Genomic DNA, 23186 nt, shown 5'->3' with positions numbered 1-23186 from the left:
ATTTTGTTGCAAAGTAATCGCATTTGAGCAAATTTTGGAGCCTGGTTGCCTTGCCCAAGTGGGTAATATGTGGGGTTACATTCTGGCAAATTTCATTGATACGGAACTGCAGTAAAGCGACATTTTGTACGAAATGCATTGAATCCTATGGGCGTTTGCCGGGAATACGAAAATGTTTTGTTGTCGTGGGATTTCGTTAACGCAGGTTTCGACTGTATAAGAACAAGTGCGAAGTCTGCTTCCCATGCAGAGTTCTCCCCACATTGGAGGAGAGAGAGAGAGAGAGATATGCTGCCCACTGTACAGCTGACCGCAAACCCTTTGAGGAAAAAGGGGGGGGGGGGGGTACTCAACAATTAAAATTATTCATTTTCTTTCCTGCAAGGTACCCTTTATCACACTGGGAAATATTAGATAGAAAACAAGAAAGTGAAGTATAAGCTGACAAAATTACAACTTTCTAGTGCATTGTTGACAAAACTGGGTAGGAGATCGGGCGTCAGAGATCGGGCGTCAGTTTGATCACAGTGCGGAGATACAGCTTTCAGTTGACACAGCCTCGCCATTTGACAAGCACAGAAAGGTGGGCAAGTTGGTGTTTTGGAACTGTCATAAAGAGAAGAGATCGGAGCTTCAGACAGCCACAGCGCTGTATGTTGCTGTGCAAAAATAAAAGAAAAAGTGAACAGAAAGATGAAAGCTAGCATCACAATTCCATGATGCTGCCACATGGACACAGAAAGCATTCGCATTGGCTGAAAGATTTGAAGCTGCTGATGCTCGGCTGCACAGTGGTAGGCTGTGCATTTCTTTGTTGTCACAACATTTGACAATCGCAGCAGGGTGTGCTGCTGGCTCCCGCATTTGGTTGATGCATCCAAAATGCAAAATCAGCAACTGTACAATTCAAAATGGTCACATTAAAAAACAATAAAAATAAAATATGAATAAAGAAATTTAGTTGTGTCCCCGATAATAAGATGTTCACGCCTAAAAAATTTCTGGTGAGATTCCGGATGCAGCATGAACAAGGCAGACGTTACTGCAGTTCTGAAGAACCAGTAAGTTTCCTATCATCTAAGAAAAAGGCTGGGGACCCTTAAAATAAACATTCAAAAAAACATGAGCAGCAGTACACACCTACTAGACGGAGGTTCCCAAGCAGAAGCCACCGGCTTTGGTTTGGCTACAGAAGCCGGCGCGACAATGCTTGTTTCAACATCGGGGGCCTCCGTTCTTCTCGGTGAGTCCTGCTTGGGAGTGTCAACCTGAGACACTTCAGGCCTGCCAGTTTCCATCCGAGGCAACTTTGTCCGCAGGCCATCTGCCCATGAAGATTCAGCTGCGATGCTTTCCTTTCTGGAGACCTCTAATCGAGACATCTCTGTCCGCAATGGCACTACGGTTCGTACTGTTGGCCTAGCAGCACTTCTGATTGGAGGCCCTCCCTGCAAGAAAAAACAGTAAGTGAAAATTGTAGTCACGCAAGCATCCAAATGTGGCAAATGTGCATACTTTAACTGCAAACTTAATGCCATCATGACAAACATCAGGGTGCCCTCCTGCATTGCCTGGGTTTCACTTATAAGTGGGTTTCACTTATAACAATACTAGTTATCACAGACACCCAGTAGCCAGATTTGATCGTTATAGCCAATAATGCAGCATGAGAAAAGTGTAGTAAACAATTTATTTTACCAGAGAACCCATACAAGAGATCACGGAACAGCAGCAGCTGCTGATTGTTATGTCTCGGTATTCTTAAAACCGGTAATGCTATACAGACCCCTTTTCCACGGGCGCCACCATATTGCAAAGGCAGTGACACCATCTATGAGCACTTTGCATGTTGGCTTGAGCAAGTGCTCCGTGTTGTATGCCAACTATACACTCAAGGTCAGTTTCTGGCAATTGCTTTCATACTTAAGCGGTCTATTTAGTATAGTATGACATGTGTCTTCTACGTGGAAAATTGTTCTGTAAGACGTACTTAAGTAACTCAAGTCGGCATGGCCAGAGTTTCTGATGGCGTTGAGGCCAATGGCGATATGAGCACACGTGTCTGAGCCTGCAATCAGCCCCGAAGATCGGTTAAGTATTTCTAAAAATTTTTTTCACGAATGTGATGCTACTGCAACATCCTTACTGCAGGTCTGAGCTGTGGTTTAGCAGCAATGAGTCGTTAAGAAACAACCGCAATGATCGTACCAGCGAGGGTGCTTTTCTGCTACGAAATAAGTTCAGCTGTTTGACAAGTGTTCAAATTGTTACTGTTGATGCATTGCACAACTACCTCGTTAGTTGGGCGCAGTCTCTGCCCATGAATAAAATAGTTTTGGTTAGTAATAACAGCATATACTGGTATAGTACAGTGTGAATCACACTTTTCTCAAGTGGTCGAGCAGCTGGAGGCAGAATGCGCGAGCGTCTGACGCAGTGGTAGCTGCTGCGTTATAGATGTTTGTTCTATAGCGCATGGCCCAAATACACGGCATGAACATGCATGGTCTTGTTGCAGCATTAGCTTATGTTTTATTTTTTCAATGATGACCAAACAGGCTGGTTGGTCACTTGTAGACAAGTGCCTACGTGATTCAGACATTGCAAGCCGCAAGAAAAAACGGGCTGTTCTTTGTTCAGTCTTGTTTGTCCTATCGTCTATAATGCATTGATCCGTTTCACGGAAATTGTCTTCACAAATAGCAGCCGCATTTTTTCATGCGATGCGATTCCCTTTGGATATTATTGCTTTACTGGACAAAGAGGCAATGTGGCACAAAGCTTATACAGATGTATGTTGGTTTACCAGCCTCAGTGTTTATTGTGTTGAGCCATACCATCAACCTCTACAGGAGGCTAACATTGACACAGCATAATGATTTCACGTCTACTAGACTTGAAATGCATGAGAACAATGACAGTGGCTGGCCCAAATATTTTATGACGATTGACGCTGAGCTGTTTCGAGATTGTATTGGGCCGTACAGGAGCACTCTTATGTTTCAGTTCCCAGGCCAAACAATCTGATTTTCCAATTTACGCCGGCAATTCGCACACGCCGAGTGTAAACCAATACCACCAAAATACGGATAGTTCACAAGGCATGTACACACCGCGGCTCATAATGCACGTTGCATGTTTGTGCAGCAGAAATTTCTGCATATTGTAGTTACTGTGGCACCCACAGGCTACACAGTGATTCCTCGAATACCTTGTATGAAACTGACTTCACATAAATTTCTAGGAGAGTGAGCTAAAACATCTATGAATTGTTTTGCAGCATGCGGCAGCAACACATTCAAGCACCACTGCACTGGCTCCCGTAAGCTAAAGAGGAGGAAAGGCTTGTCTGGATGTCTGTCCCATTTTCTTTTTTTTTTTTTTCTGTAACCCGGTTATAACAATTATCAATTATAACAATGTTTTTTTTGGGGGGGTGGGACACTTGAATATCGTTACAAGTACGTTGTGGGGATGCTGGACTCAAGCGTCCCCTGACATTTTCTGTAATCTGGCTTCTCTGCGCAGCGAAGCACAGGTGGTGAGCGGTGTGGTTGCAGATTAGCATGAAAGATCCCACAAGTGCTGCGCTGCTTATGCCACCTAATGGCGGGGCTATTCGGGAGCAAAGGGGAGTAGGCGTTTCTCTTTGGCTTGGTGCCTGTCTGCAAGTGGACCGGATATTTCGTGCACTCCCCTACACTTCCCGGGACCGTCCAACGAAAGGCTTAGGAGCAGGACACCAGAGTGAACCAACACAATCATTCGAACGCGGCACCATTCACGTGACTGTACGCATGCCCACTGGCATGTTCTATGTGCAGTAATGTCGTGATTGTTTGCACTGTGTTGTCATTCCTTTGTCCCAAGAGCATGTTTGATACCCCACAACGTGCACTGCAAAGGTGCATTGCAAATAATGACAGTATCTCATCACAAACTCAATTTGGTAAAGCCTCGTTAACTCGAACTCGCATACCTCAAGATGGTGGCAAAGTCGAAATTTTCCATGGCACTGAATCACTTCCTATAGGTGCCATGCACTCATTACCCTCTGTAGAAGGTTCGACATTTGGGTGAGTTGGTACTGGCTGAACACCTTGAAGGGGCAGCGCAGTAGGATGAAGACAAAAGGCAGGAACACACAGGACAGCGTTGATGTGTCAGCGCTGTCCTGTGTGTTCCTGCCTTGTCTTCGTCTTACTGCGCTGCCCCTTCAAGAAGTTCATTACCCTCTATTGAAGACTTTTGGACAAAACTGCAGAGAGAGAGAGAATAAACATTTTTATTGGGTGAATGCAGCTTTGGAGAGGCGTCCTCATTCCAGAATGCCTTGAGCTCAGGCCGCGTCCTGGGCCCTCGCAATCAGCCGTTGCTGATCTTTGAGGTCGGAGCTGGCCAAGGCTCTCTCCCCAAACTCGTTAGTGGGGTAAGGGTTCGGAGGATTTAATGGTGCCGCTCTGCAACCCCCTACTATGTGCCTGAGGGACCCAGGCTCTGCGCAGAAGCGGCATTGCGGAGAGAATTGTTTAGGGGCTATGTGGTGATTTCTGGTTGGATGGGGGAATGTTATAACCTGTAGAGCTCGGAGGAATCGCTTCTGCTCTCTAGGTAGTGACTTGTGTGGGGGTGCATATGTTCTGCGGGTTAGCTTGTAGTGTTGTGTGATGTCTTGGTACGAGATTAAAGGGTGCATGCACTCGGGTTCAGATGCCTCGGCGTCGGCTCAGTGGGTCAGATCTCGAGCCACATGATTGGCGACCTCGTTGCCAGGAATGCCGTGATGAGCTGGTGCCCAGATGATCATGACTGATCTCGTTGGCGGCTTTTGATTGATGATATGGAGCGTAGTGGTATGAATTCTGCCGCTAGCAAAGTTGCGGCACGCCTGTTGGAAGTCTGTCACTATGACTTCAACCTTTGTTTGGGAGAGCGCGAGGGCTATGGGCGCTTCCTCGGCTTGGAGGGGATTGTTTCATGCGAGCGAAATGCTGCTCCGATGTTCTTTGTTGACGACTACGGTGGCTGTTGTGGCTGTGCGTCTGGGGTAAGAACCTGCTGTGTAGGCTGTAGAGGGTAAAGTCCCATATCGCTTGTGTATGGCCAGGGCCCGGGCCTCCCTTCGCTCTGCGTGGTGCACTGGGTACATGTTGCGAGGTAGAGGACGTATGTTGCTCTGGATGGCATGGGGTAAGCTCACAGTCTGAGGTGGCGGATGGCTCAGATATCTCGAAATCTTGACAGAGTTGAACAGAAACTCTGCCACCAAAAAGTTTCACATGCTGAGCATGAGACCGCGGCGCTTACCCCAAAGCAGACACTTTCACTGGATGTAAAACTGGAACCCAGCAGTGCAGCGTCTTTCCATTAATGGCGTCAGGCAACCCAAGGCGAACTATTTTTTGTAACACAGAGTGGCACACTTTTTTTTTTTTGACAGTTATGGAAAAAAGTCACTTTTGTTTGGTGAATCCAATCTTCCAGACTAATTACTAATCAGACAGCTAGGCAGTCCCCATTAAGTCTGAATTAAATGACTATTTCACAAGTGGCCACAAAAGCTCATCAAATCATTCCTGTGCATTCCACTTTTCTGCAACCTGGTCAGTTCATATTTTGACTATTGTCATGCTGTCACTAGTGATATGTAGACTTTTGTTAATTCAATTTTCAGTTAATTCAATCCTGACCAGTTCCCATGCATTTCTATAGGGCCAAACATTTTTTATTTCAATCCTAAAGTTGGCCTTCGCTGGGTAATTCAAAGTTGACCCGACAGCCCCACACACTTGACCGCTTTGGTGATCCCAATAGCAATTCCTTTCGTGGCACCGTGTCTCAGTGGAGCTCGGGAGAAAGTGAATACGTTGAACAAATATAATCTCCCATCGAAAACAGCTATTTTCAGCTTGCCCTTGGAAGCTTTTCAAGCAATAACCATAGCTCCAGAATAGTGGCTATCCGGGCTTGTTGGTACGAACACATTCTTTAGCAAACAGCACGAACAACGGGACACAGAAAAGAGGCACACGACACAGGTGCTGCCTGTGTCATGTGTTCATGATGTTCGTGAGCTCACGATGCCCGATTACAGTATTTACCCTTTTCTACTACGTGCCTTCCTTTTATTTCTTCATGAAAAGTGACGCGATAATTGCCGGCGCAGTGCTATCGGATACGAAACCAAAACTGCCTTTGCAATGTTCATACGCTCCTACTCATAACACAGATGTATCGTAGCAAAGTGCAACATATATCATAGAGCCTCATACATTTTGATTGCTAAAAATTTCGTGTGCATAAGATTTCTACTTAGCTTAGGACTATAACCCTTTGAGAGTCAGAGACAAATATACGGTGGCGTGAACAAGTCCCAAATTGTTAACACTTTATATTTACAATGCTGTCCGTAGTCTCATGGTTCTCATTCCAAGGCTTCTTTATGCCACCGCATCAGCTACCGTTTGTACATCAGCGTGTGCGCAGCAGGTAGTTTTGGTTTCGTCTCATAGGCCGTTTCAGTTTGTTGTGCTCGCAAATGCAATTTCTGTCTGGCTTCTAACCTCTCAAAGGGTCAGTGCTAGATGCTCGCTAGTTTATTACTCACAGGAGTGCAATTACATCTGTTCACAGGTGATCGATGGTACATACAAAGGAAGCCACCGTATACAATTGGTGCTCCTATGCCTGCGTATATTTTCGTGAGACTCGCGAAAGCTGATTGCCCCTCGTTGGCGATGGGATGAAGGATTACTGCAAATTTCTGACTCTCTTGGTTTTTCTGACGGGTGCACAACCATAGAATTTTCTTGCGTGCACTCGCATACATGGTGCGATACACTGTAGGCATGCACGCTGGCTGCTCTGCTGCAAGTGAGTCGAGCGGCCATTCCTCCAATGCAGACTACTGCGTAAGTGCCGAATCAGAATACATAATTTCAGTGTATCTACTTTTTTATTCTTATAATAAGTGTTTATGCAACCCATCTGTATTTATGAATAAACAATGCATGTTTACCTACAGAAAAATTTTTTGTCCCTTTATGGTCACTCAAAAAATTTGCAGTAATTTTTTTAAATAGGGCCTGTCTGAACATTTTAAATCTGAAATAAACAAAATGGACCCTCAGTGGGTTAATGTAGTTTCTATGTTAGTCTTCTACTTTGTACACATAAAAAGCGGGCGCACCTGTTCGATTTGGGGGACCTAATAATTCGGTCAATTTTGTCGGTCTCGTCTGGGTCGAATTAATGGTAGTCGACTCCAAGTGAAAGTAGTCAATGCAGGCACCGAATGTACGTTCTCTGGTAACATAACAGAAGTCAATTGCGCTGCAAAAAATGTATGATGGAGTGTTTTTTCACAATAGCAGTTGTTCAGCGCTTCCTACACTTAATCGCCACCATCATCACCTTCATGGAGGGCGGAGTTGGCACCACATGAAGCTACTTTATACTGACCAACAAAAATTTACACTAGCAATAAAATATCTAGCTAAGAAATGTGTCAGTATTTAAAATGTGAATAGACAAACAGAGAACAATTTCTTGGGTCAAGTAGCATTACAATTGTATATGAGGACACTGTACACCAAAGCGGACAAGGCTTATAGTGGAAGACAAACCTGTGTTGGTGCAGGGGGATCTCTGTGATGCGGGAGAGTCCACGGCCGACCACCTGCTATCCTGGTCCTCAGTGGTACCCGCTTCGCCTCCTATGCGCAAGTGTCAGCAATGAATGTAGTACTTCTACTGCTCGAAAGGGGACACTAAAGAGAAACACTGTATAGGTCTAGATCAGTAAATTATTCCTTCAAGACTACTTACGATCATTTGATGGTTGGAGGTTCATTATTAAAAGTGTAAATGAAGGCCAAAGTTCCACTTAGTAAATTTTATACCGAAACACCAGTACCAGTATTGTCAGTTCGCACATTACGGATTTCCAAGAATTTTATTCATATTTAGGGCCCCTCTAGCTCAGTAATAATTCTTGGCATATTACAATACAATACAGTAGATCTTTCATCATAAAAAATTAACTAGATACAAGAAGACACCATAAAAATCCACGATGTTACGGTGAGCTGGTGCAGGAAATTCAAGGCACTGTCTCAACACTGGTCTTCGTTTTTGCATCTTTCCGGGTTTACAAGGTCTCTAATCACAGTAAAAGTAGCCTTTTTGGCATGGTAGAAGAGTAATTTGCTAATAGTACATTTGAACCTCACTATAAGAAAGTTGAAGAGGAAGCTGAAATTACTTCGTTATATCCATTTCTTTATTATACCAGTTACTATTGCCCTTTAGTGCAGTATATGCCTAATGGTATACACAACATTAAACATGAAAAAAAAAACTACAGCTCCGTGGCCTGCCGAAACGCTATGCAGCCATGTATACAATGAAATTTTAATAAAACAACAGCAAAACAATCTCAGACATGTGTAACACACAACATTCCAGCACCTAACACGAAAGGATTAACAATAGCCTCCTTTTGTTCCAATGTATAGTAGTCTCGTCTCCGCTTTCCACTTGGCTCGTTCATATTGTCACTAAATGCGGTGGAAGGAAACTCCATGGTGTTCAAGCTGCACATGGCCCACAACACTGTGCGCCAACTAGGCAACTGAGGTGGTATTCTCAGGTGACGTCCATGACTTTCAGAGATAGTTTCACTTTCGTGAGATTTCACGAACTTTTCAAAGGATACGGCCAACAGAGCTTGGCAGGCGTTTGGCACATGAAAGAGGAACTATCTGATCTGCCACTCTTCCGTGGCCCCGCTGTCTAAGCATGCCAGATTGGCTTGGATTGGCCAGCTTTTGGCTACGGAGATCGCACTGATGCAATCTCGGAGGTTAAGTTTAGCTGTGCCAGCCAGTGCACCACGCTGCGATGAGCAAGAGAAGTGGAGGCACTGGTTTTCCGTACACTACACACCAGCAGCATCATCGGTATGTGGCATGGCACTCCCAGGCCTAGCAGCTCCGAGATTGCAATTTCGGAGGGCGGACATGCACGCCTAGCTTTGCCAGCTACGTCCCACAGCGAGAGAGAGGTACAATGAGATACTAGCAATGTGCGGCTTATGCGCGGCCATCATGTTACCTAGGCCACCATGTAGCTAGGCACAATGGTGATAAAGACTGTGCTCGACGGATATTCAAAATGCGAATTTTGAACTGCTGCATAGAGCGAGTGCTGAGCCCGGTGGAAAGTGATCTGCTCGGTGCACAACAGTCAATATTCTTCAGTTCCAAAGACGAACCTAATTTGTTATACAGTTGAGCCCGCTTATAACGAACCCGAGCGTCACGCGGAATTCGTTTGTTCTATCCAGAAGTTCGTGGTATGTGGGCCACACACAAGAATTGACATCAATGAAAACAAAAATTTATTGAGAAAAAAAATTGGTGATCGTTGTCTGCCTCGTCAGAGCACACCCAATGACGGCGGTTTCGAGCTTGTTCAAAGCTGCGATGTGTTCGTCACCCAAGGCCTTAAAATACACAAGATTTCTAAGTGCCTCAATATGGCTCACTGCTGTGGTCGCGCTTACGGGTGCTGGCTCCGACGGATCGTTGTCATCGTCCGATGCTTCGGCGTCGCTTGATGCCCGCACTTCCCGGACGGCGGTCTCGTCGCAAAACGACTGCGCAACTTCAGCAGCGTCGTCCACATCAACAAAATCTTGCCAATAAAGATCGCAGCCGGCCAGGTTAGCGTCAACAACGCGTCGCCACAAGTCGTCGTCAGGCTGGCTTTGTTCAGTGTCTTCAATGCCTGCTTCAGATGCGTCAGCGAAGCCGGCCTTGCGAAAACAATTCCGGATGCATTCGGGTGTCACTTCCATCCACGCTGCTTTGATCATTTCTATCGCCGAGTACAGCGAGACCTGCAGAGGCACATTGGCAGCGGGGCGATCAACTGCAATCAGCATCCGCTGCACAACACGGCGCCTGTAGGCCGCTTTAAACGACCGCATTACACCCATGTCCAGCGGTTGCGCTTTTGAAGTTACATTTGGCGGCAGAAAAAGCAACTCAACTGCCGTTAAGACAGCTTGGACATGGTAGGCGGTACAGTTGTCGAGAATCAAAAGAACTTTGCGCCCTTTCTTCGCCATGCTGCTGTCAAAGTCAATAAGCCATTCCGCGAACAACTCGCGTGTCACTCGCGTGTCATCCACGACTTCCGAGTTATGCCTGTAACGCACTGGTACATATGTGCGGAAGCAACGTGGCCTCTTTGATTTACCGGTGACAAATGGCAAGCATCGATCGCTTCCATCCGTGTTGATGCACAAAAGCACAGTTATGCGAACTTTGCTGTGCTTGCCGCCAGCACATTTGTCACCCTTCATAGCGTGCGTTTTGCTGGCAGCATTTGATAGAATAGCGCCGTTTCATCGGCGTTATACACATCCCTTTCAGCATAACTTGATACACGGGCCAATTTTTTAGACATCCACGTGTTGATGTCTTCGTCGCTTACCGATGTCGATTCGCCGTTGATGGTCTTGAAAATAATTCCGTGGCGGAGCTTGAAGCGATGGAGCCAGCCATTGACAGGAGAAAAATCTGGGAAGTCCAGGAGGAACGCTAAGTCCTTTGCTTTGGACAACATCAGCGGCCCGCTGATGGGAACATTGCGTGCTCGAGTATCAAGGAACCACTTTAGAAGCGCGTCTTCAACGTCTGCATATGTGGCTTTCCGTAGGCGCTTCCTCGTCGCGGAGTCCGTGGCGGCACTCTTGTAGATTTTGTCCTTCTCTTTTAGTATCGTGGATATTGTCGATTTCGACAAACCATACTCTTTCACCAGTTCGTGGTTTCTCGCGCCTTGGGAAAGGTCTTTCAAGATCAACAGTTTCGCGGCCAAGTCCAAAGCTTTTCGCTTCACTGTCGAAGTAGACGCCGGCGAATCTGCCATCTCGGATAGGCACGGGAGCACACCAGTAGGAAACAACGCCGACAACGCTAGCACAACCACAAGTAAGAAAAAGACAGTCCCGCAGTCGTGTGAGGCGCGGCGTAAAGGGGGGGGGGGGGGGGAGGGAGAAGAGGGGGTACGAAAGCACGTGATCACGCGCTACGTTGTCAATTGGTGGAAAACTTCGCCGCTGCCCTGCATCGACGATGGAGAGTGGGGTCCCGTGGCGAATGAGCTGGCACTTTCGACTTGTGTGTTCACGTTGCTGATGCGTGCTGGGCCGGCATTTTTTTTTTTTCTCTCTCTCTTGTTATCGCGGCGATCCCCTCGCCGCATCGCCGCTCTTCCGTGCCTCTGGCGAGACGCCGCGGGAAAGCCAATTCTCGGAGCGTGCACAGCACAGGGTCGGCGGATCTTGCCACGTGGAAAGTGGTCCGCGACACCAAGGCGTTCGCTGTAGCCGATCGGCTAGGCTCGCGGGCGTTCGTTGTAGCTGAGACCGAGCGCCATTGCCTAAACGCATATTTTGACGGTCACGCCGGACTTATTCGTGATAAGCGAGCGTTCATCTTAAGTGGGGACGTTATAAGTGGGCTCGACTGTATCCATTACTTATATCCAGTTTTGTTATAACAAGGCTCAAAAGCACAACTCGAAATAGCTCCTCTTTAGTGCCCTTGAAGGTCATCCTGGAACAAGCATGTGTGTGAATGTGGCATCAAAAAAATATGGTAAAGAAACAATCGAGGATAACCGGCATCCTCTCACATTACAGCCCTTTCCAATGCCAGTGCCCACCTAGAGTGGCATCAGTCGTGACGGTGGTAGTGACGCAGGCATACCGGTGAGCGCGGCAAAGACCAATCCATGAGCACACACTCCTGCCTCGATCTCCGGCGTTCATGCCCTCAGGCAAAATACCTGGCTGCCAGCGCCCACTTATGCAAAACAGTAGACAAAAAACTTCCCGCTAAAATTAGTACAATTTCCAGCCAAGAGTTGCCTAGATGAAACTTCTGAAATTGAGGAATAGACGAGTCCTACTATAAGTGATCTTGGTACACCATGGATTGCATAAAACTAAACTGTTGGCAATGCCATTTAAAGTTTTTGCACCATCTCTCCATGGCATCAAATTTTGACCTCTGCTCTGCTCCAGGCTAGATAAATACAGTTAAACCTCGATATAACAAAGTCTGTAAAGTTGGCAATTTGCTTTGTTATATTAAATTTTGTTGTATGCAATTCAACCTTTTATGCAAACAAGTGCAATAGCAGATAGATTTTTCTTACAACGAAAGAGGCCACAGAATTTTCGGAATTATCAGGGAATCGAAAAAAGCAACCTTGAATGAGAAAACAATTCATTTTGACGAATTTGGCAGTCAGCGACGAATGGTACGGTTTCATTCCCCTGTCGACGATATCTTCACATCAGCGGTACGAATTAAGCAAAGCCAGCCCCGCTTTCGCATGCAATCAGCCCTCACAGCTGATATGGTCCCCGCACTGGGACCACGCTATCATGAAAAGTGCCGGCAGTGGGGAATGAATGCTTCGTCTGCCTCTCACTCCAACAGGTCACCGAAACTCGAAATTACGCCATCACCAATACTAAGCGTGCGAGAAGACAGCTTACATGATGCCATGCAGTCTCGGCACGCCCACTCTTTACACATGCAGCAGAGTGCCTTTAAAACAGGGTGCGCGGCTGCGCATGCACTCAGCCGTGGCAGCCATGGCCAAGACGCGCGCAAATTTACCCCCCACTCTCCCACAACCCCTTGCGAGCGCTTGACAGCGTTACCACAAGCTCGCTACACTCCCCTTCTTTCCCTTTGCTTGCGCGGGAAGGTGGCACTTGTGAAACCACGATCTCTCGTCTCACCCTCGCACACTTTCACTCACACGTAAAGCGCACAGTGCGCAGGACATGATAGGATCTTATCACATTTGGGCTGTATAGGGAACATGATGCAGCTCCACTTTGGCGATCGCTCGCTCGTCACGTGGCACGTGATTTCAGAGGTGCGTTTGCAAGCAGCCGCTTATAATTCAATCATTTGACCATCTGCATCCGCAGTAATTTCAATTTATTGTCTCAGCATTCCTTTGTGGCCCTAGTGAAATTTCATTATACTAAAATCCCATACATACTTCGTTATATTGAGATTCTAAATAGACAGTGTTCTATGGACAAGAGGTTATGAAAGGCAAATTCTTCATTACATACAGGTTTAACTGTATGAGCCAAACAAAGTGACTAGGCTTATACTAATAAAAGTTTTGAATCTTTGGTCAAATATGCTATTCCGCAGTATTCAGTATTTCAAAACATGTACAATCGACAGTTTTAGTAAGACTGTCTTACATTAAATGACCTTGCGTCCCTTTTATACCTGCCACGTTCTGCATCACAAGCTTCTTGTGTTCGCCCGAAACTGATGCTAACGGAATTGTCAAAATTGACGTGGCCACACAAGTAAATAAACTGAAAAAACATAAACGCAGACTACAGTAAGAGATACACACTTCACATTTCGCTGACCCAGCGAGGACTTAAGCAGCTTCCAATTAAAACACAGCTTCATCCCACAGCACTAAGTTTTCTGCCCATTGTGGTCTACCCTTTGCAGCCTCACTTTACATGGCGGCACCATCTAGTTAAGGCGCCTGCAAATTCACCTTCTCATGCACATTAAATTTTATAAATGGCCCTCAGATCTTTGTCAAAAATATACAGACTCACTTTATGCACTGTTCATAAGTATATGCTGTGTGAAAATGCTTATTTTTTTCATTATGTTTTGAGTGTAGACTAGAGTTAATGTAAATGCTACCTTTGGTAGCATATACAATAAATAATTTGTATGCACTGTTGAAATTAGTGCCTTGTACAAACTAAATTAATTTGTATTGCACAAATTTGTGTCCTCTTTGTAGCTTTAAAAAGCATAACACATTTTTATTTCTGAGGTCGCATAGTATGTATAGCATAAACATGCAAAATATATTCTTCTTGCCCCAACCAATCAAAATGAACAGTATAATGTCCCTGTCACATGGAAATCTTATGTCTCATTTCCAACAAATGACATTTGTTGAGGTTGATGTCATCACCGCACGCTGTCACATGGCGAAAAATATAGTAATTTGAAAATGATGACAATGACGGTAGTAAAAAAAAGCGTCAAGCCCACTTTTGTCCAATAATTATTTTCCAATATACTAAAATTCATTGGAACATCTGATCCTCCCTTCCTTACTTTGCTTTGGATCATTAACTTGTCGATACTGCCAACCAAGCCAAGCCAAAGATCTGGCAAGCAACATAGCAAAAAGCACGACAGGCGCATCCACCACCTCTGCTGAAGAGGAACGAGAACAGTAGTTGCACATTATTGCCGCTCTGATGTGCACGCGGACTCCCAACATTTACATCGTTGGTGCGTGCCATAGCAAGACACGTGCATACACGTCAAGTATCCGCGGCCGACGGTCCGTGCAAACTCAACTGCCACAGACAAAGACAGGTGCCCAGTCACTGGATAGAGAGTAGCTTTCTGTAATTACGCAGTGTGATGCACTTAAACATCATTAAAGTAGTAAGTAGGTAATAAAATCAACAGAACAATAGTTACTTTTCTTTAAACAGAAAAAAAAGTATGCACTGTTTACAAAGCTGACCGGTAGACTCCTGGGGTTGAGATACACATTCAGTTTCAAAACGAATCTGAATGAGCTTGGCGACCTCATTCATTTCGAAATGCCATTTTCAACAAATGCCATTACATTTTACTGTACAACAAAGAAACGGCATCACAAACAAATGACATTCGTGGTAAATGACATTACATTTGCCACATGACAGGGGTATAAGTTGAGTACCTTTGCGTCACATGCACTGCTGCAAATTGATGTATGACGCTGCAGTTGGCATGGAAACTGAATTCACAGGCCAATTAAATTATAAAATGCTCCGATTTTGGCACTTTCCCTGGCGCTTCAGGCATCACCATGTCCTTCGTTGAGAAAACGTGGAATAAAAGCATGCATACAATTTTTGATGGATACTGGGAACATGGCTTTCGAAATCAACTTTCTTATTGCTTGATTTTGATGAAAATTGACACAAATATTTAAAATATCTCCCTGATGCTTTTATAAAATTTTCAGTGATACCTAGAGGACCTTTCATTCCACAAAATGTTTCTCCTTTACATCTTCTGGGGGGCCCGGAGAGCTTAAAAATGCAATGGAAGGGTCAATGAGTATTGACTACATAGCTAAATGCGTGCTGAAAGTTGTGACATTCTTGCTTTCTTTTTTTTTTTGGATTGTAGTTTTTTATGTTGTACCCCTGTCAAGTGGGCAAGTTAAGTGCACTTACGGAGAGTGCACCCGGTTTTAAGTGCACTTTCCCAAATCTAAGCGTCGCAAGCGGAGTGTACTCGCAGATGAGTGCACTCCGACCGGAGTGCGTTCACGCAATGCACTCTGCTGGTCGAGTGCGTTGCCTTGCAGTCAGCTGTTTCAACAATACAAAATGTAATGCATGGCAAAAGAACACAGAAGTTCATTCTAGCTGTTGAACAGCTTTTAACAAAATAATCAGAACAGAACTCGCTGATATTCTGTTCTAGCAGGATCAAAGGTCGCTTTGTCACACGCCACCCTATCGTACTGGATTGGCTAGGCAATTGTCTTGGCCGGCCTTGACTTGCAACACTCTTATGATAAAAATATTTTCAATTTTTGTTGAGTAAATACAGATTATGATTGTTTTTAATTTATGATACAACTAAAACAATCGCCTTCTAGAATTTTTTTTTTTTAATTTTAATCTACATGTTCAAGAAAACATGGTTTTGGTCGGTCCCAATTTTCTTTAGTGCGAGTGTGCTCTGTTTTCCCGTTTAGCACCGCGTAGCCTAAAGTTTCACTCAAGGTCCCGAAGTGCACTCCCCGTAAGTGCACTTAACTTGCCCACCTGACAGGGGTATTACTTTCGCATCAAGTGCACTTTCGGGGTGAACAAATAGCCACATCACGAATTTATAAAAGAAAGTCAAGATAAAAAAAGCGAGAATGTGACAACCTGCACTGTAGCCCAAGGGACATGACAAAAAAAAAAAAAAAAGAAGAAGCAGAGTCAGTATAGGCCAAACGGTCAATGAGCTCCAAACGCTGACCAGCAAGGAAAAAAGAACAGTTTTGAGAAAACGACTCTCAAAGTTTTGCCTTTTCAGTTCTCTAAAAAAAAGGTGCTAAAATTCGTAGTCTTTGGCAAGTTTTGTGATAAGGAGCTTCTTGGACATGTGGCCTCTCGCCTGGTGTGCCTTCGACCCCCCCCCCCCCCCCCCCCCCACACACACACACTTGTCTTTTTGTATAGCATTCTTTACTGCTGCTCTACAAAGAGCACGGTGCCTGGGTTTTAAACCAAGTCAGGTGTAGAATGCTGTGTGGGCACAAATATAGTTCCTGTGCGCTGTACCTGCAGACTGCCTCAATGATAGTAGTCTCTAGCAATGCAATCAGTGAATGATTTTTTTTTTCTTTTTGGTAGAATGAACCATGTCACTGAATGAAGGCTCTCAAGCAGCCTTCTGAGTCATCTTCCCTTGACAATGGCTGTGGAGCTTAGGATCAGAGAGAGCCACTGATAGGCAGGTAGCAACACAACTGCTAGGGGCTTTCCAGCTTATACATCTGTGTGATGCCTTACTTCCACAGCCAGGTGTCTGAGCCAATCCAAGGGGCCTAGTGAACAGAGCTCATCGTGAGGTTCTCTTTTGAAAAGGTGGTATGACAGATATTGCTACACGATATCATGACAAGTGGACAAGGCAGAATCGCAGGGATCATGCCACTGACCAACAAATTCTTGTTGTTCGCACGGATTTCCCTGCTTCTGATTGCCGCAGTGACCATCGATGCACTAACTTGTCCAGCAGCAAACAAGGGTGACAGCAAACACGGCACTTGCTGTTGGCCCATCGCCTACTTGCCCTAGTTTCCGCAGCTACGCATGCTCTACGAGGACCGTGTGATCCACCAACTTGCACTGACATCACAAGACTGGGCCAAGACTTTCAGACTTTCAGACAAGACTCTCTACAACACTTCAGCAGTGGGCTCAGCGTAATTGGAGCGATCATGCCGCTGACCATCTCACTGTTTGCACATGTTGGTTATATTTTAACGTACAGTAATGACGACCCTATGCTGTATTTCTGCCACAACTGCGACATTTTGCAGCTTACACTCGTTTCTGTGCTTGTAAATTGCTGATTTGCGGGGTTATGGAGCAAAACCCTGGGCTGATGATTAAGGAGATGTTTGCAAGTCTACAGAAAGGCCAAATTTCAAATATTAAGGAAACTTAGTGATAGTCGCGCAAGAATGGCAACAATAGAGCTTACTGTGAATACCTTAATCCTTTCAGGGTCAATGACAAATATACGGCGGCGCGAACAGGTTCAAAATGGTCGATGCCGTATATTTGTGGCGCTGTCTGTACGTTTAAAAAGCGTGTCAATTTCCTAACTTTCATTTCTGTCATGTGCAGCCACTATGAAGCTGCATAAGAGGTCCACCATGTGATCTTCTACTAGTGTACATTGTTTCTAGTCTTTCTATTAATATTAAAATGTACTATACTTTTTATTACTATAGGTTTTTCCTTACTTAAAACGTGCAGATAAGCCTTCGTTTGCAGTGAGCAGAAAAGCTCCGCTGCCTTTGCCTTCGTTTTCAATGAGTTGGCTTGGCTCGTCTATCGAAAGAACGACGACAGGGCCAGCTGGCCATGACGTAGGTGTGTACTTGGGGAAAAATGCGGTGCAAATATAAGAAATGTCTGTACAACAACGCGAACTTATTGCACTAGCTTTTTATTTTCAAAAGTAGTCGAAAAGGTCAAAATTTAAGTGGTTACCCATAGTTACACTCACTCCTGTGAAAGCAGTATGATAGCTAGCTTTCACAATTTGCGAGGCGGGCTATCGACATCGCTCTCACTTCTCAGCATTGCTGGAGGACGGACTCTTACATTTTAGAGGCTGCTAAGATCGAAAAATTCTGCTTACTAATTATCCACGTGCTTTTGGGAGCAACCGCTGCAGATCTAGACACTACCGAAGGTGAGCTTCGCGTCACGCCATAAAAAAACTAGGTCCTTAAAAATCAGTTGTCAGTCGCTTTAGGTCAGTGGCGGGAAGTTGAGCAATTGCTCAAAGAAGTATGCGAGAAATGTTGGCAAACTGAGGTGCTCGAAAATAGAATAATTTCATTGGAGCGGTGAAACTGCCACAAAATGCCAGTTTTACCAAAAAGTGGCAAAACTGACCCCCTGCCAAATGAAAAAGGGAATACTTGTCAAATCAGCCAGCTCTTCTGTATATGGTCAGTGGTTGGGCTAAGAGATAACACGCACGCACTAAACTGAGGGCCACACAAGTGGCTTTCAGGCCTGCGGGTGACCAGCCAGCATTTACAAAGTTGCAGCCATTGCATGGCCTGTTTCAAACAGTTGTTCAGAGATTGTGAGGCGCAGGGAGCAGACTGTGCTACTGAGGGGCGAGTCCTTGACCAATGGTAAAGCATCCTGGAGTCGCACATCGGGCACGGCCAATCTGAGAACTCAGAACCCTTAAACACTTGCTTTTTATGTACTTGTTTCGGTGGGCAGGATATCTGGAGCAGCAAATTTGAAGTTAGAGAAATGGGCTTATAAGTTGGCAGTGCCCGGTTGTGGTGTCATGGAGATATCATGGCCCGAAAACTATTTTCGTTATTTCCATGAAATTTTTCACCATCTCTGTTTATACAAATTTTTTTACAGCAGTCCTGCATGGGCTTTAAGTGAAGATATAGTGGAATAAAATAGTGGAAGAATCATAGAAACTAAAAGCAATTTTTTTTTGCCATTTCTTATGTGAAAGGCATGTTCCCCTTAACAAGTAAGCATCGCACCGTCACAGGAGTTGCCATTTTTTCAAGGGTGGCCAGGATTTGGCGGGTGGTGTTACTTAGCCCAGCTGTTGCCCCGCCCGGCTTCACACCTCGGGCCATGACAGGTACCTGCAGACAGAAAGGACAGTTCATTGTTAGTGGTGGGTTCATCAAACTATCAGGTGCTACCTAGGAACACCTTTGTAGATGAGGTAAAAGCAAAGCCAATGTGCCCAAAAATTAAGATATGGCTACTCGATTAAGGCTGCAAGGAAGGTTGGAGACCACAAATGCGCCAGCAACTCCAGCATCGTGATACAGTAAACCCTCAAACGTTTTCTGGCCATGGTTTCAACCCATGTGTTTCTCACCTATAGTATCTCGAAAAATGTTTGTGCATTACTCTGGATATCTTGAAATCCCAACTTCGAAAATACCAGAAAACAAGCAAGAGGGTAGCGTCAGCAACGTTGCTTGCATGCTTTTCGCCAGGCGGCAGCTACCTGGCCGAGCCAAGCAATGCGCCATGCCATGCTCCCCTCCTCTATCTCGCTTATTTTTCCTCCTATCTATGACCATTGGCAAACACTTGCTCGGCTGTTTGCTGCCACTTTGTTGTAGCCTCACACAGCAGCGGTTAGCTGAGAGCCTTTCAGCCCCTTATTATTTAGGACGCTGTCAGTAAGACATCAATGTGGTCACAGTGTATTAAATGTGACCTTGAGCAAAGGGATCTGCACTTTTGAGCAGGCACGATCAGCCCACGTGTTGTGCCCAAAAGAAGCCTCGGGTGACGTCTTTCAATATTCTCGGATCAACACTTTCAGGGAGCTTCCCTTTCGTAAGACTCGGTACTGGACGCGTAGAAGTATACAGCCGACAGCACTCTTGGCACTTTGTGAAGAAGATAGCGAGCTTGGAACAGCGCCAAAAATGCTGTCAGCCGTATACACAGATTTGTTCCATGCTGAGTGTCGCGAAATCTTGTGTAAGGGAAACTATCACAGAAAGTGACCGCTCCAGCATGCAAGCTGATAGAGTTTCAGCAAGATTGCAGTTTGATAAGGACGCTCGTAGGACGATGAGGAGTAAAATGCCACATCATTCTCAGGCGTCTGCTAAAAACATGACAAATGCACTCTTCCGCAGTTCAGTTTCGGTTTTAGAAGTGAAATTGCCTGGAATTCATTACAATGCAGAAAGTAGCAGTGTCAGCTTTTTGGTTTTGTGAAACTGGTTATCCTCAGATGGCTGGCTTAAAAATAGTGCATTAGGTTTGATCATCTTGACTGTTGTGGGGTTCTCACCTGTGCTCTTGGGACAAAGGAACGACAACACAGTAGTGCAAACAATCACAAGGGCATTTATTGCACCTTTAATAGAGTAATGCCGGCCAGCCGAGTTGCTATCCACAAAACATGCAGATGGGCGCACAACAAATCTAGGAAATCCGACTCACCGCGACCGGATAGCGAGCAAATATGTTCACGCCAAAGTGAAATATTTAGCGCGCAAAATCGACAAGGACACAGTGAAGGGGCACACACAAGTGCTTACTCACAACTGTATTATTTTCGGTAAGACACAGAACATAAATACCCCAGCTATCAGCACTGAGCATGTGCAACAAGAGTCATCAGTATAAACAGACAGATTAAAAACAGATTAAAATGGTTCAATTGTATTTCAAAAAGCAAATTCATTGTCAGTGATTGCAACTGATGGTTGCCTCATGCATTTTTCAGCACAATTTTTCATATGAAACGCTCCTGTAATTTCACGTTTGTTTATACTGACGACTCTTGTTGCACATGCTCTGTGCTGATACCTGGGGTATTTATTTTCTGTATCTTTCCGAAAATAAAACGGCTGTGAGTAAGCACTCGTGTGTCTCCCTTCACTGTGTCCTTGTCGATTGTGCGCACGAAATATTTCACTATGAATCCATACCAACTCGCCCAACTATCAGTTCTGCTGATGTTCACCTCATCCTGGACACCAACGCCTGGTCGTTCGCACGTACGCAGTCAAGCAAACGGTGGTGCGTTCAAACGAGGCTTCACGAGACAGTCTCGCAGAAGCATGGATCAGCGCACGCGCAGCACATCCGCGCCGCTTGCCGACCCCAAGCCAAAGAGGAAGAGCCTTCTCCTTCCTGCGCCCTAATAACCCCGCTGTTAGGTGGCATTACGAGAGCCACCCTCACGCCATCTCTCGCAATGCACTTCAACCAGACCAACTGCCGCCGGCACAAAGCCACGCGGCAAAGCCAGATTACAGGAAACGGGAGCTATGCAGGAAAACCACGTATGAGGGGACGCGTGAGAGTCGCGCATCCCCACACTCTGTGCCAAGCACTCTGTCTAGGCAGAGTGCCAGTAAAGCCGCTGCCCATAGATGTTGAAGTGTGGGTTTCACACGAAAATGACCAATAGCATTACTGATGACATCCTGGAAAGCCTCCATGTGATGTATGCACAGCCAGCAGACTTCTATTTTGCAATTTCACTTATCTCAAAACTACACTTATCTTGGAATTCCTTCCAGTTTTTAAAGCTTCGAGTTAACGGAGATTCACAGTGCCATCACTGCCACTGCTTGACTACTAAAGAGATTTAAAGTGTATTACACAATGCTGCTCTGTGGGCAGGTTTCTGGGCAAATTCAGAAATTGCATATCAACAAGCCCAACATCAAACTCTCCTAAATGCAGCTAAGGCTCAGGGGCAGTGTGTTTGAGATCAGTGTTTGATCACCGTATTCTCAAACGATCCTAACCCTACCTTCACTCAACATAGCTGAGCACAGCGCCTCACCTAGATTGAAAATGATCGCACGGGACCTCTAGCACAGACGGCCAACATTGAAACCATTATGCCACAGGCGCATGCACTGACAAGGGACATAAAACCCCCTCATAAATTTATCACGGTCTAGCCAGTGCGTTGAGACACTTGGCGCATTTCAATTTTGCCATCTCGATAAGCTGAACCATTGCAATTAGCAGCGATTGTGTGTGTTCACAGCATCTTCTGCACTTCAAAAACTATAGATTTCTCTGAAATTTATGACAATGAAGGCATACAAAGCCTAATAAACGAATCCACAAGCACAAAGATCAGACAAATTTATGTACTTTCCATCATTCCCATGGCGGCTCAACGATTGCAGCGTCAGAGTTCCCTCTAGTATATTGTAGGAAACTCTATGGCTGGCTTGGCTTCCAGTGGCCCGCTCCATGGCCTCCAAGACTGGGAGGCGCGCACTATCAATAAAGCACGCTATTCTCCGTTCTAGGAGGCCATGCCCTCTTTCTTGGCTGACAAAACGCTCCAGGCAATGCCCCCCCCCCCCCCTCGTTTTTTCAACACTATCGTCATAATTACTTGATGCAGAATCCCCTCCTTTTTTTCCTCTTCTCCCCCCCCCCCTTATATTTTTTAATGTTTTGGCGCCATTCTGCATGTGGTGTGCCCTCAATATAGAGCAAGTGTGTCTCGGAGACAACATCGCATCTTTGTGTACATTTGCTCAGCTTCGCATTTTTGTGCTCAGCGCGACCACCTATGCCTTCACAAGAGCCAAGTGTGTGAATAACGTGGCTCGTTTCTTCGATCACCAACTTGGTGACACTCTTTGGGACTGTATATGGAGACAACATCACTCTAGCGCAAATCCAAGCAAATCTGATCGCCTCCAAGCTCAGTATGAGACAGGGCATTGTTAGAGATTTTTTAAAGCCACTCTAAGCCTAATAAATTTTATTTTTTGGGCTGAAAAAATTTTTCGGACTGTTCGACCTTTCGGACTATTTTTTTGTCCCCGTAAGATCCGGAAAATCAGTTGTTGACAGTACACTGATAGGCTGAGTCCTCACTAAGAACCATCCACAGCTGGCGTTGCTGATAAGTCGGAACAGTACCATACATACCGAGGGAATCTGTGACGTGGCCAGCATTCGTAACCTATTCTGGGCAGCAGCTCCACCATATGTTGTCTGACCAGAGTAGAAAGGTGACTTCAGAGGGCTCTCTTCCTGCCAAAGCTGCAAGAAGGAAGGTTTGAAGGTTTTATTGAAAATATTTCAATACAGGAAGGTATATGGTAATTATTAGTACAGAAGGGGGTCCCAGAGTTTAAACTGCCAAGGGGACCTCCTCGCAAATGTTGGCTATTGCATTAAAGCAAATGCTAAAGCAAATGTTGGCTACATCGTATTATCCTTACTTGGTAAGGAATTGTATTACAGTTTCATTTCATTTTCATTTCAGTTATTTTCACCCTCAGGGCTT

The 23186-nt window shown here is 45.3% G+C and overlaps 1 protein-coding gene across 2 annotated transcripts in view; it reads right to left on the bottom strand.

Annotated features, from left to right (window-relative positions):
- The window catches only part of LOC126526989 (uncharacterized), a 117947-nt gene that overhangs the window by 68538 nt on the left and 26223 nt on the right, over positions 1-23186 (bottom strand). For both annotated transcript variants that reach the window (XM_050174695.3, XM_072284432.1), the window contains exons 4-7: positions 22826-22939; positions 18916-19023; positions 7626-7715; positions 1141-1448 (exon numbers count right to left, since the gene is read on the bottom strand). In XM_050174695.3, coding sequence (XP_050030652.1) covers positions 1141-1448; positions 7626-7715; positions 18916-19023; positions 22826-22939 — 620 coding nt within the window. The remainder of the gene's footprint in view (positions 1-1140; positions 1449-7625; positions 7716-18915; positions 19024-22825; positions 22940-23186) is intronic.

This window comes from Dermacentor andersoni, chromosome 9, assembly GCF_023375885.2.
Source record: "Dermacentor andersoni chromosome 9, qqDerAnde1_hic_scaffold, whole genome shotgun sequence".
NCBI classification, from domain to species: Eukaryota; Metazoa; Arthropoda; class Arachnida; order Ixodida; family Ixodidae; genus Dermacentor; species Dermacentor andersoni.
This window is presented reverse-complemented; position numbering and strand designations above follow the sequence as displayed.